Here is a 14,781-nt window from a genome sequence, read left to right on the forward strand (position 1 = left end):
AAATAAACTACCTTAAATCTTTAAGCGAGATTATTTTTATAGTAATATAGATGTTCACAATGATGTGCAGGATTATAGGTAAACTAACAAAGCTGTTTTCCCAGTTAACCTAATGATAATATGTGTAACAAATACCACACAATGACAAGGTTCTTGTACCGTGTTGTTCGGACTATAAGGCGCATTAAACAAAACAAAACCTAAATTAAACTTGATTCAACTCATTCACAATAACCAAATCAGTTCGAGGTCAGAAAGCACAACCAGAATTAATACACCTGATTAAAAGGCTCACTGTCAAGTTTTGATCAAATTAAAGGATTTTGAGTGCGCCTTATAGTCTGAAACATACGGTACTTTTTGAAACACTTGGTGCACATTTTCCCTCTCCCTGTCAGAAACTGGTTTTAACCTCCAACCCAGTGAGCAGGTTTACCTCTGATGTTCGGAGACTCTCAGGTTCTCGGTCACTTTCAGTTGGATTGGGAAGGTGCCCACGTGAGGTCTTAGTCCCCCAACCAGCAGTGAAGAGGTTGAATCCACGTGATCCAGCTCGATGTGTAGCTCTGAACGAGGAAGATTTCACCTCCACTGCTGCTGGAGCTGAGTTTATTCCAGTTAGCTCTTACAGGTCCAGAAAGTTCATCTTAAAAGGAGAGCAGCCCATTTGTACCCTCCTCTCCTTAAAGTGATGTCCTGCAGTGGTCCAACACAGCTCCTTGGAAGTCATTGAGATGTCTTTTTCCTTTGACCCTGCCAGGATGCTTCAGCTTCTGAATCCCATTCAGTGCTGGTTGTTTTACCTCCAGCTTGTTTCTGAACATCCTCCTCTACAGGGTAATGGTGGACTGAAGCTTCATGTGTATTGCTCCTGTTTTGCTGTTATTTTGTGTGTTTCTTCTTGTTCTAATGGCCAACAGCTTTAATAAAAGTTTCAAGAGGACGGTTTGAACAAAGCATGTCCTCCGTCTGAAAGTCAGTCAGTTGAGTGTGAGGATGATCTGAACTAGTGGGACACATCGACTCTTTGGACCACGTCCTCCTATTGCACGTAGGCCTACAGTCCCAAGAAGGACACATCTAAAAGTGTTTATTTCCTCGTGATTTTTGTTCACGCAGACCAGAAATATTCAATCTCATTCACAATCTACTTTGTTCCCCACAAAAAAAAAAATTTTTTTAATCACAAATTGTTTAGTAAAATTGCACATTGTTGTTTTTCAGTCGCAGCACGGTGGCGCAACTGGTAGAGCTGCTGCCTCTCAGCGAGCAGGTCCCTGGTTCAAACCCCGGTCCAGGGGCCTTTCTGGGTGGAGTTTGCATGTTCTCTCCGTGCATGCGTGGGTTTTCTCCGGGTACTCCGGTTTCCTCCCACAGTCCAAAAACATGCATGTTAGGCTGATTGGTAACTCTAAATTGTCCCTAGGTGTGAGTGAGAGAGTGAATGTTTGTTTGTCTCGTTTGTCTCTATGTGGCCCTGTGATGGACTTGCGACCTGTCCAGGGTGTACCCCGCCCCTCGCACAGTGATTGCTGGACATGGGCACCAGCGACCCCCGTGACCCAAAATGGAATAAGCGGGCAAAGAAAATGGATGGATGGATGGATGTTTTTCAGTCAGATTATCTACATAAATGGGATTGTAATTCCACATACTCAGGGACATGCTGCTCTCAGTAGTATAAATATGTGCTTCTGAATGGATGAACTTAGTGTTGGACTAGTTTGAGCTGGACGACCGTCTGCTGCTTGTTAAACTAGATGTTTTAAGTTGGAAAAGTTCTTGTTCTTGATATAAATCTGAGTCTTATTGCACTTTTGTTGTTCCAGCGCCCTCTGCTGGTCAGAGGAGGTCATTGTTCTCTGGAATATTGCTGCAGCCAGTCCAGCTAAGATCCTTGGCCCACTGACCCACTCTGGTGACCCGAACCTTCACGGGGTCAAACCTCCAGAACTGCTGATCTCTGAACAAGTAGAGGCGTCCGTCTTTATGGGTCAGCGCCCCGTTGGACCCCTGTGGAACACCCTTCCAGTCCGTCAGTCTGCGGGGGTAGTAGGGTTCTTGACGCAGTGTTTTGAGGTTGAGCACGTGGTAGCGTGCACCCTTGAAGAGCACCATGTGACCCAGAGGGGCGTAATAAAAAGCACAGTCAGGGTGACGAGGAAACTCGCTGCTTTTTATGGGGAAACCCGGGTCCAAGACCCCGTCTGTGTAACGCCACATCCGCTTCCCTGAAAAACACAAAGCAAAAGAAGGATAACTTCTTTAATTATCATTATACTCGTTTTTTTTAAGCCCCTTTAAATGTAAAACTATGGAAAAACAGTGTAACTAATCAGAAGTTTACAGAAGACTGGAGGCGGCGAGGCCGTTTAATGGAAATGACATGACCTACATATGAGCAGGGCATTTATGGCAGCAGTACTTCCTATAAAATAGTTCTTGCCTGATGAGTGAATACTGAATAAACTGTCAGGATTTTGGCCCCGAGGAAGAAATCTGGAAACTCAAAACAATTTAACAACCTTTAGCACAAAGGTGACGCTAATTAAAATCCAGCTGAAGCCTCGGTGCAGCGTGTTCTTTTAAAAACCACTTTGCTTCTGAAAAAGGGCCCACGAGCATCTATTTTAGGCTCCGACACGCGCAGCTATCCAGAGGGTTGAGAAGAGTCTTTAAAAGGAAGAGTCTAATTAACGAGATCAGTGGAGCAGTACCTTTGAAAAAATACAACTTGGAGTCCAGCGGGGAGAAGGCAGCAGCCTCGATGGCGTGAGGGAGGTCAGACCAGCGCTGACGGAGGGCCAGAGGGCCGCTCACGCTGCCCAACGCCGACACCGTCCAGAACACGCTGCCACGGAACACCAGGACGGTCTTCGTTTCATCTGGACACACGACGAACAGCAGTCAAGAACAAATTAAAAGATGGCCCCGCTCATGCAGCTGGATGCGCTGGCAGTATTTACCCAGCGTGATGGCATCAAACACCCCCTGGCAGTACGGAGGCAGACCTGGGGCCCGGAGCTCTGTGGACTCCCACTCCTGCAGCGCAGCGTTCAGAACTTGACCTGGCAGCCTCACCAGGCGGTTCCCCAACGGTTTACCTGAATAATCCAAACAACAACACGGTCAGCCTGAAGGACGTGGAAGAGGACATTAAAAGCTCGTTTGGAGCGGTTCAAGATTCCCACGAAGCTCTGAAGGCTTCATTTCCCAAAGTGTTCTCCACTAGACATTACGGGAACAAACAGATTTAACAGGACAGTTCATCTTAAACAAGACTTGGACAATGTTAACATTTAAATTGTCCTTTTCCAGGATGTGGCGGGTTCATGTATACTGATGGATAGCGGAAATAAACACAAGGCTTTAGATGGAGCGCACACTCAAACCCCGGACAGACTGGCTTCCATTTAGTCTCGTCTTCACACAGCGAGCACGTCTGCAAACCGAAGAACCACAGGAAGAGCAGAACTAAACTGAAGGCTAAACGTGAACATCACTTTAGACGTGAGTTGCCGATGAAGCTCAACAAACATTTGTGTTGGAGGAGGATAAAATCAGCTGCAGGAACGTTGGATACACAGCACAGAGGATAAGAGCGTGAAGATAAGAACCGGAGGTCTGACTCCACTAAACCTCCCTGCTTGTGCCGCAGGAACGTCTCACGCTTTCATGAGATGATGAAATACAGACACACTGAGAGGAATCAGAATTTAACATTACGGTTTAAACATGTCTCTTGATTTTGTTTGTCTTAATGCACCAAATGACAATACATACAAAATATGAAGAAACAGCAGAAGCTTTGCGTGGTAAAAACAACGAGGATATCTGGATCGTACAGCTGTATACACTGTTTTGATCACAAATGTTTATTTTATAGAGGTCTAATCCAACTTCTACTAATTCATCTGTCACATCACAAATGCTGGGTTTTAAACTGTGTTGATATAAAAAATACATCGCACATACGAGTAAAAACACTGACTTGTGGGCCACACAAAGAGCAAGTGTGTCGTACTTTAGAGGCATGTGAGTCATGCAGCTGTGTGACCCCAAGTCTGGCTGAGCTCCTGATTGGTCCAGGTGCACAGGTCCAGGTGCACAGGTCCAGGTGCACAGGTCCAGGTGCACAGGTCCTAGTGCACAGGTCCTAGTGCACAGGTCCAGGTGCACAGGTCCAGGTGCACAGGTCTAGGTGCACAGGTCCAGGTGCACAGGTCCAGGTTTTCGACATTTTCCATGTCAAGTCAACTTCATTTATGAAGCACATTTAAAACAAGCTAATGCCAACGTGTTTAACAATAAAAATCATTGAGAGTAGTCTAATGGAATAAAAAATAATAATAATGATCGAACCGAAAATTATTTTTTTAAATCAAAGAATAACATAGAAATACAGAACAATGAAATACTAAATCAAATCACACTGTGTTCAATGTCAGTGAAACCAGGTGTGTTTTTAGGAGAGATTTAAAAGCAGGAAGTGAAGTGGTCTGTCTAATGTTGGGGGGGCAGATTGTTCCAGAGTTTGAGGTCCATGACTGAAAAAGTCTGATCTCCTCTGATCTTCAACCTGGTTTTTGGAACAACCAAAAGCAGCTGATCAGATGATCTCAGCGCCCAAGAAGGAACATAAGGTTGAAGTAGGTCAGAGAGATATGAGGGTGCAAGGCCATTTATTCACTTAAAGATCAACAGGAGAATTTTTAAATCAATTCTGATATGTACAGGGAGCCAGAGAAGAGAGGACAAAACTAGTGAAATATGATCAAACCTATAAGTTCCAGTTAAGAGCCGAGTTACAGCATTTTGGACAAGATGGAGATGTGAAATGGAGACCTGGCTGATCCCAACATAGAGCGTGTTACAGCAGTCCAGCCAGGTTGTAACGAATGCATGGACTATTTTTTTCCAAGGTCAGATCAGGTCAACACCGACTTAAGGGTTTGCCTTAACTGGAAGAAACTTTTCTGCAGAACAGAGTCTGTTCATTAAACTTAAAGTCAGAGTCTAGAACCATCCTGAGAGTTCCCCATTCAGTGCGGTTTCTACAACAGGTAAGATGTTAATTCTTCAGTTTTTCCACGGAAGCTCACATTTAAACAACTGCAAAGGTTCAAAAGGTTTTTCATTTCCAGTTCAGTCCATCGTGTCGTACCACAACAAGGTGTCTGCATGAGCGTTTCAGTATTTCTGCAGCGTGGATGGAAACGACTGTATTTTTCGCCCTATAGTCGCGTTTTTTTGCATAATTTGCATGCCGTATGACATATATGCTGAAGCCACGTATTTATGGATTTTTTCCCCCCATATTTATAAACCACTGTGATGGACTTGCGACCCGTCCAGGGTGTACCCCGCCCCTCGCACAGTGATTACTGGACATGGGCACCTGCGACCCCCGTGACCCAAAATGGAAGAAGTGGGTAAAAGATAATGGATGGATGTTAAACTGAGACACACCTTTACTATAATTTCAAACAAACAAATAATTGTTTTTATGTGTTAATCTTTTTAAATTCTTGTTTAAAACCTCCCGTGCACGCTCCTGTTGCCGCCATTTGGCAGCCAATCGATTTTTGGCACAACACCGGCCCACATTTCCGGGCTGTCAGCGGTGACGTGCAACAAACGTGACACATCAGCGGTGACGCATAATAGAAGCAACTTATTTATGTTTTTTCCCACTTTATTAGACATATTTGGACAGATGCAACTTAAAGGGTGGTGCGACGTGTACGGTGGAAAATACGGTAGTTGTGGCTGCACTTAGGAGTGTTCTTTAACAGAATAGTTTTAAAGCTGATGTCCCAGTGATTTTAGCATTTTGCAGCTTCTTCACACATTTGTTAAACATCCATTACTGGCATCAGATTGTAAATAATCACTTTTCCCCAAAATTGTTGTGGTTTAAAATATTCTTTGATTCATCTTCCACGTAGTGTTCGGTGTGTGAACACTCCCTTCTCTGTCCTGAACTCCAGGTTAAAAACATCGCTGGGCTCCATGTGAGAGTATCAGCAGCTCAGACGACTGACTCGGTCTGTTTCTCCTCAGGTGGCAGAGGAGCAGCGTTCCTCATCAACAGTGATGGTTCTCAGACACGCAAACACCTCTGGCTGAAGATTATTCGTCTTTACAACAGACAGGAGTGTTTTCACAGCCTCAGCAGTCCTGTCTGTGTCTGTGTGAGGAGCTGTTTGACATTCATGTGGGAGCAGCTGCAGAAATTACTGCCACAGGCTGAACACCATGATAGGAGAGCAGGAGGAAAACCAGCTGCACTTTGAGCAACACAACAACAAAAAATGTGGAGCAATGTGGATAACAAACTAACTGGGCTTTCCTGAAAGCAGAGAAGAAACCCAAACAGGACTCCAGTCAGCCATCAGGTGAAAAAGAGGAACCCAGACCCTGACCAGTTGTCATTCCATATGTTGAGGGAGTATCAGAGAAACTGAGACGTTTATTTTCTAAACATAACGTCCCAGTGGCTTTTAAACCCCAAAATACATTACGGCAAAAACTGGTTCATCCCAAAGATCCAGTCCCCCGGCACAAACAGAGTAATGTTGTGTATGCTGTTCAGTGTCAGGAGGGTGATCAGTCTTACATCGGGGAAACAAAACAGCCACTGGCCAAAAGGATGGACCAGCACACAAGATCAACACCAGAACGCCAGGACTCTGCGGTCTACACTCATCTCCAGGCCAGCGGTCACTCTTTCAGGGATGAAGATGTTCACATCCTGGACAGAGAGGAATGATGGTTTGAGAGAGGAGTAAAGGAGGCCATCTTTGTGAAAAGAAATCGTCCATCATTAAACAGGGGTGGAGGCCTCCGGGTTCAACTGTCCCCCTCTTACAATGCTGTGATTGCTAGTATCACTCAGCCCTCTGTGAACAGTAAACAGCCATCAGTGTGCTAATGATCCATTGTTAGGCTGATGGTCCTTCTTGAGCATGTGATCAGCTGGTTTTGGTTGTCAGCAGCAAAACTGGTTGATCCACTCTGAGAAGGTGCTATTTAAGAGACTGAGCTGAATACAGCACCTCAGACTGAGGAAGTCTTCTGGATGAGAGACGAAACGTTTCTACAAGAAGAATTCATCCAGACGACCTGACTTAACCATGTCAGATTAAAAACTTGTCTTCCTCCTCCAGGTGTGAATAAAACAAACAAAAATCTGAATTCCTAAAAAAAAAAAAAAAACCCTGCTGTTCATGACACGGACATGAATTAAAAAAAAGTCTACACAGAAAACATTCTGTTGGAAGAATAAATGTTTGTATAATTTTTAGGTAAAGCAACAGAATGTGTCATAAATGTTAACTAATGCATTTAAAAGTGTTTAAAATAAATTTAGAGCAGAAAGTTATGAATGGCCCAAATATCCGCTGAGAAATTCAGAAATCTGAGTTGGGACTTGTGAAAATTTTATTTCGATATGATAAAAACAAAAGAACCAGTCCAATTACTAAATATATAGATAAGATAGACATAGTTAAGATAGATGTAGAGAATTATATAGACATTCATTTCAATATCATGTCAAGAGAATAATTACAGAGAGTAACCGAGCTGAGAATAAAAAAGGCAGCACTGTGGTCGGTGTGCCCCCCCCCCCCCCCCTTCTTTTATCTTATTAATGTAGAGTGAATCTGATAAAAGCTGCTCAAAGAAGCTGAGGACAGAACGTGTCCAGAGGCAGAGCAGATGGGACGGCTCACATAGAGGGAGGCCTCCAGACGTGGTCTGTCTGCGAGCTGCAGCTGAGATTATTGCAGCTGAGATTGAGCTGGATTATCCAGATGTGTGCGAGGCCGTCCTGCAGCCACGGAGACATTCCTGCCAAGTGTCGAGTGTTTTCAGCGTCTTGAGGTTAAAGAGCCAAAGAGACAAACAACCATTCACTCTCACTCACACCTAGGGACAATTTAGAGTTACCAATCAGCCTAACATGCATGTTTTTGGTCTGTGGGAGGAAACCGGAGCACCTGGAGAAAACCCACGCATGCACGGAGAGAACATGCAAACTCCACCCAGAAAGGCCCCGTGCCTGGATTTTGAACCGGCGACCTTCTCGCTGAGAGGCAGCAGCTCTTCCAACTGAGCCACACGAACTGTGAGATGCAAAAATAAAATATTCTGCTCTCCTTCTTTGGGAAAATTGTCACAATCCAAGGATTCTATACAAAACTATTGAGTGAGCTTTGTGTCCCTCATCTGTCCATCTCTCTGTGAAGACGTCCTCCTCTTCTTATTAATAAACTTGTCTCTCTTTGGGCCTCGACTTGTGGTTCCACCTGCTGCTGCCTTTGAGAAATTTGTGGCAGCAACTTTATCTTGGCTGCAGAAGATTGTTGGTCAGTTAAATCCTTCAGGTTCTCCCACTTACCCTGTCCCTCCTGGACTTTTGAAAGAGGACTTTTCCTCTGTGGAAAAGCTGTCTTCAGCTGTCTTCTCATATGATCCCTGATCATAAAAAAAAAAAAAAAAGATATGGTGCCATTAAAAAATGGACCCTCTTGTGCAATTTTAGACCAATTGTTAAATTTTAGTTTGTTTCAAAAATCCTTGTGAAAATAGTCTACAGTCAATTAATAGATTTTTGTTTTTGCGACAACATTCTTGGGGTTCTTCAGAGAAAGTCTGCTCTTTTAAGAAAAGTGAATATTTGTAGCTTCTGATGATTGTGGGACGTTTGATACAGTGGATCAGTGGCAGAATTAGGGGCGTGGCACTAGTGTGGTTCGGGTCCTATCTGGCAGGTCCAACTTTCTCTGTCAGCCTCGGTGGTTTTAGATGTTCTTCTGCCCCCATTGTGTGTGGAGTTCCTCAGGGTTCAATTTTTGGTCCTCTTTTAATTTCCCTGTATTTGCTCCCACTTGGCTCCAGTTTCACCTGCTATGCTAACAACAGCCAGATTTATCCTCCTTTAAATAAAAAGGATATCCTGTCTGCCAGACCTGGCTTGGATGTGTCCTAGTTTTCTGAATATCGTTGAGAAGAAAACTGAAGTGATGGTTTCAGGTAACGCTACCGTCTCTGCCTCTTTACATTTTGATTTCCTTGTGCAGTGTATCAAACCAACTTTCACAAATTTCCTGAAGCCAGTCTTAAGTACGACAGATAAAGTTTGTTGTTAAATCTAATTTATTTAATTTGACACAGGTGGCCAAGATAAGGTTTTACTATCTGTATCAATATTTTATATTTGCAAATCTGTCGTTACCCATTTAAAGATGGTGCAAAACATAGAAGCATGTCCTTTAACTGCCAATGCATTTTAAAATATTTGTTTTTAACCCTTTAAATGGTCTTGTCCGTCCTTATCTTTCTAAGCTGGGATGTCCTTACGTACCTGCCCGTTCTCTCTGATGATCAGCTGCTCCTGACTGGACCAGTACACAAGTGTAAAGTTAGACAGGACTGGGCTTTTGGGGTGATGGAGCCAAAATTCTGGAACAACTTACACAATTATTTGACTTAGCTGCTTTTAAATCTTCACTTGATATTATTTTTCATTCTTTGGCTTTTATTATCTATGAGACGTTGATTTTTATGGTTATATTGTTGTTTTCATTATTTTCATTTCATTTGTTCATTTTCATTCTTTATTTCTAGTGTTACTGAATTACATTTATTTAATTGTGTTGCACTGTTCAGCACTTTGTCCCACGGAGAAGTTTTAAAGTGTTTAATGAATCAAACTGAAGAGAAATGAGATTCTTGATCCCCGGAGGTGCACAGAGGTGGTGCTGGACCTCTTGCCGACTTGAAGCTGTTACAGTGAAATCGGTTTTCTGCGCACATGGAAAAGAAACAGCAAGGCGTAACGGTGCATGTGGAAACCTGCCTTGCACATGCCAGGAGGAGCAGCCCCTCACAGCAAATGCAAACTGTTACACACACAGTGGAGAAGCAGGGACGAAAAGAGGTCCTGAATCAGCCTCAAATCAGCTAAAAATACTCGCTAAAGTACTGGTGCAAAAGGGTTCTTTCTGTGGCGGGCTGCCCAGAATTGTGGCTTATTAAGGGCAGTGCAAAAGGTAAATGAAACGCTGCCACACCAGTTCTGACAGGTGAGCAGCACTGGGGACTGAAGACAGAGACAGGAGTCTGAGAGTCAACGCTCACCTTCTGCTGCTGCACAAAGAAAAACTCAGACAGGATGTTGTTCTTTAGATTAGAGGCTGTTCTCATGTTTGTCAGGAAAACAAAAATTGAGACTCTGTTCTGTAAGTCACGCCTTACACGGATGGTCCTGGATCCAGTTACCACATCACGTGACCTGGTGAAGTGTAAACAGCTTCTGTTACAGGGGGGTCTTCTCACCGTACAGCTGCTGCACGGCGAGGATGTCGTCCCAGCTCAGAACCAGGCTGCGGCCCAGCTTCCTGTAGTACGGGGACATGAGAGCGTGGCGCACCGGCGAGTGCTCCAGCCCCAGAGTGTGTCCGATCTCGTGGGCCGTTACCATGAACAGGTTGTGTCCTTTGTGTCCGTTCAGCGTCCACCGCTCTGCCATGTCGAAGTGGGCTTCGCCCCGCCGGGGCAGGAAGGCGTGGGCCAGGGTTCCTCCTGGACATCAAACATGGAGAAGCGTTTACGTTAGACTCATTCTGGTGTGTCTTACAGACAAGTTTTATATTTACAAATCTTTGAGTTGTTGCTTAGTTATAAACCTGAACCCACTGACTGCTGCAGTTTTCGCTTTATTTCAACTAACACTTCTCAAAACTAGAGAGATTCCTGTGAAAATGCAGTTTGAATGCTTATTGCAGAAGATCTTGCTGAAAAACATGCTGAAATGTAGCGGAAATGGAAGAACAAGCCTAAATTAGCTGAAGAAAGCAGACAAAACACATATTTGCTGATTTAGGTTTAAATAAGCAGAAATTAGCTCAAAAATTATGAAATTAGCTAAAAAAAAAAAAAAAAGGGCAGAAATTTGCAACAACAAAAAAAAACGCCCTGAGAAGTAGCTGAAAAGGCAGAAAAAAGCTTAAACAACTAGAAAGAAGTGGAAAGAGCTGAAATGAGCTGAAAAAAATGTGGACTTAGCTGAAAATGCTAAATTAAACACAACAACAGCTAAATAGTAGCTGAAATAGTAGAAAATTCCCAAAACTAGCAGAAATAAGCTGAAAGGAGCAAAACTAGCTGAAATTAGCAGAAAGAAGTCAATTGGGCTGAAAGTAGCAGAAATTACCATGAAAAACTTGAATTTATCTGGAAACAGTTGAAATTAGCTAAAACATGCTGAAAAATTAGAATAAGCTTAAATTAGCAGAAGAAAGCAGAAATAACATGTTTGTCCAATTAGGCTGAAAGAAGCAGAAATTAGCACAAAAAAATGGAAATTATCAGAAAAAAGCTGAAATTAGCAACAACAACAAAACAACTGCTGAAATGTAGCAAAAATAAGCAGAAAGAAGCTGAAATTAACAAAAGGAAGTGGAGAGAGCACATTATTTTCTGGATTATGCTGAAAAAAGTTTGAGTGCAAAACATGTGGAATTAGTTCAAAAAACTCAAATTTGCATAAAATAGCTAAATAGTAGCTGAAATAGCAGAAAAAGCTGAAACTAGGAGAAATAAGCTGAAAGGAGCATAAAAAGCTGAAATTAACAGAAACAAGTAGAAGTACAGAAATGTTATAGTTAGCAGAACAAAGCTGAAAGCAAAAAATAGCTGAAAAAAACAGCTGAAATTAGATGAAAGCAACCGATTTTTTTTTTTGATTTTTTTTGCACAAGGAAGCTAAAAGAAGCTGAAGCAGAACAAAATGTAAAAGGTTATAAACAGATCTAAAGATCTGAAGGATGTAAAATAAGTTTAATTCATTTTCGATGAGGAAAAAGTGGTAGAAAAGGCTAAATATTTCAAAAAGCTAAAGTTGCACCAATACCAAAAGTCCAAGCAGGATTGTCCTGAAAGAGCTGAACGTTTTATATAATTTATTGAAATATCTTCAAAAGTGCAGGACGAGAATCGCACCAAAATACGTACGGAAGAAAAATGTCTCACAGTGTGCATGCTTCATAAACATTCACACTATTAGATTAAAATGTCTGTTCGGTTGTTGTATTTTTTTATGCTGCTATTACTTTGAGTTCTGTTGTTGTTTGTTTACATTTTGTTGTTTTCTCGTGTGCATGCAGTCTCTAAATTGTTGTAATTTTTAACCGCTCGTCTGTTTTGATTTTTGAAATCACCCAAATTTAAATAAATACCCCAACCAGGCGTGTTTTGGTTCTGAATTTTGGCATTAAAGTTTTGTTTTGAACATAATCTAAAGGAGAAACCAGACTAATTAATCAAACGCCTATTCATAGAGGGAGTACATGCTGCCTGCCACCTTTCATCCTCGGGTTTAAACCAACATCATCAAATGTGGACAAGTTAGTCAAACCTAGAAAATATCGTTATGCATGATCCCACATGTTGTAGTGATGTTAGTGCTCAATGCAAGTGTTGAGGATGGCTCTCAGCTACTACCACGCCAAATTTTAGCTCTGTTAAACAGAGTTTTACATATTTTGGGTCTGCCCAGTTCAACCAGCTGCAGCAACCATTTTGACTCCAAAGGTTACTCAGCTGTAGCTGTACACCCACTGTCTGTTTACTGGTTCACCAGATATTTTGCTAACAGACAGACAAGGTCGACTAACAGTTATTGCAAAAGTTTTAAGCAAAGATTTCAAATAATTGGAAGAACTCGGAGTACACGTTGAGGATGATTTTCAGGATTAGCTCAATATTTTTAAACTTTGAGCTAGAATAGTTTTTGTCTTCCAAAGTCACCTTCTGGAAGTTTCATTAAAGCTGGTTTATGAGATATTTTGCTAACAGAGTCGACTCCAATAATCAGTGGGAGTGTTCTAACGAGGTGCACGATCTGTTAATGTGTGTTTTGGGGTGACTCTCATCTACTACCACACCAAATTCAAGTTGTCCAGTGGATTATGAGATATTTTGCTGACACATACATTTTTTATGCACTCGCTCTCGTGCAAGACGGAGACATTTTCTCTCCCTCTCCTGCTCTCCTCCTGCTTTTTTGCTCTCTGTCTGTGTATTGGAGTTCCTATTGCACATCTTCCGTAACTAGAACTACTGTCATGGATCTGGTCAGTTGGACTTTCAACGCAATCAACAAAATCTTTTCAACAAAGAGATAGGGTCCTGGAGAGCCCTCATGCCCCGCTGAGACTCACGCTGCAGGATACATCATGGATCCGTGGGAAGTTTGGGAGCTGATGTGTCTTTCTGTTTTGTCTCAGGAGAACACCGAAGATGTTTATATAATTGGATTCATGATAGCAGGGTTTCTGCTCATGGCAAAACTAACGAGTCTGCTTGAAGGTTTGGTTCATGTTTCGAGAACTCAAAATCAGCTGGTTTGCGAGCTAAACCGTAAGATGGAGGTGATTTGTGAGAATCGCAGGCCACCTGCGGCTTCTGGGATTTGCCAGCATGTTGGAGACGACCTTGAAGGAGTCTCGTAAGCACGGACCAATGAAGTGCCCACAAATCTGGCCATTTTGAATTGGAAGTACCAGCAGGACTCAAGGCTGACAAGAAAAAACAGTCTGCCTGAAAAAAAAATCAACAGTTGTGGCTTATCTGAACCAGACTCCTCATGTTGTCCTTGAAAGCAGGCTGACATGTCAAATTTCTCCTGGGATATGTGTAAAGTAAGGAAACGCTTCATCTATCGCAACCCCTTTCTGTGATCAGTGAGTCTCTGAAGGTGACAACAGAGATGATCGGGTGTAAGAGTGGTTTGACTCTGACCTGGCCCATCAAAAGCGTTGCCGGCTCCATCGTTGTGGTCCCCTTCATAGAAAGCCAGGCGTATGTCTGCGGGGCCTTCAGCGGCCTCCTGGAACACCAAGTCCGACACGTTGCTCCACAGCTGGAAGGCGGCGTGCACCGTCAGCCGCACGGAGCCCGGAGACAGGAGGCGAGGCCAGTTTACGATCTGGTAGGTCAGACGGCGCTGATGCCACTTCTCTGCTGCGGAGCGGAGACAGGAAGCTCTCAGGTGAACTCAGCTCAGACTGCTGATGTCAGAGGGGACACCTTTAATCTTTTATTAACAAATATTATAAACAAGTTGATACACAAATAAGCAAATCCAGAACTGTGACACAATAAATCATGTATTTCCTGCTGTGGACAAACTAAAGCAGAATGAATTAATGACTCGAGACTCTCAGCTACTACCACACCTACGTTTATCTTAATGTCTGTGAAAGTGACAGAGCCATGTTTGTGTTTGCTAGCTGTGGCAGTCATCTTAAACCAAGCTGACTCCTAAATGTATCAGCTGGAGATGAACATCAAATACTTCATTATTAAATTTTCATTAAAACAACATTAAATGAGAGATTGTACCACTGATGCATGTTAGAGTCACTTGATAATGTCAGCCTTGTTTTGATGCTACATGGATGGCTGGCAGATGTTCTTTGGTTTACAGTTTAAGAAATGTTTGGAAGAAATCTGTGCAGTAAGTAATATTTTCATACAATGAAGCTGCTCAAACTACAGCAGCCTAACACTTTTACAGCATAAAACAACAAAACACAAAACTAAAATATTAAATAACTAGAGAAATTGCATTTCCTGTGAAAATGCAGCGTGAATGCATATTGCTGAAGAACTTGCTGAAAAACAGCTGAAATGAGCTAAAAAGGTAGTTGAAACTATAGAACAAGCATACATTAGCAGAAGAAGCAGAAATAACATGTTTGCCCAGTTAGG

At 42.6% G+C, this 14,781-nt stretch overlaps 2 protein-coding genes across 2 annotated transcripts in view; one reads left to right on the top strand and one right to left on the bottom strand.

Annotated features, from left to right (window-relative positions):
* Positions 1–777, top strand: part of LOC119411536 (protein FAM124B) — a 44,882-nt gene extending 44,105 nt beyond the window's left edge. The window contains exon 7 of the mRNA XM_037678488.1: positions 761–777. Coding sequence (XP_037534416.1) covers positions 761–777 — 17 coding nt within the window. The remainder of the gene's footprint in view (positions 1–760) is intronic.
* Positions 778–1,759: 982 nt separating this feature from the next.
* mmp28 (matrix metallopeptidase 28) overlaps positions 1,760–14,781 on the bottom strand; it is a 49,987-nt gene continuing 36,965 nt past the window's right edge. The window contains exons 4-8 of the mRNA XM_037677391.1: positions 13,810–14,031; positions 10,345–10,590; positions 2,967–3,104; positions 2,718–2,885; positions 1,760–2,231 (exon numbers count right to left, since the gene is read on the bottom strand). Coding sequence (XP_037533319.1) covers positions 1,843–2,231; positions 2,718–2,885; positions 2,967–3,104; positions 10,345–10,590; positions 13,810–14,031 — 1,163 coding nt within the window. The 3' untranslated portion in view covers positions 1,760–1,842. The remainder of the gene's footprint in view (positions 2,232–2,717; positions 2,886–2,966; positions 3,105–10,344; positions 10,591–13,809; positions 14,032–14,781) is intronic.

This window comes from Nematolebias whitei, chromosome 6 (assembly GCF_014905685.2).
Source record: "Nematolebias whitei isolate Nwh7 chromosome 6, NemWhi1, whole genome shotgun sequence".
Lineage (NCBI taxonomy): Eukaryota > Metazoa > Chordata > Actinopteri > Cyprinodontiformes > Rivulidae > Nematolebias > Nematolebias whitei.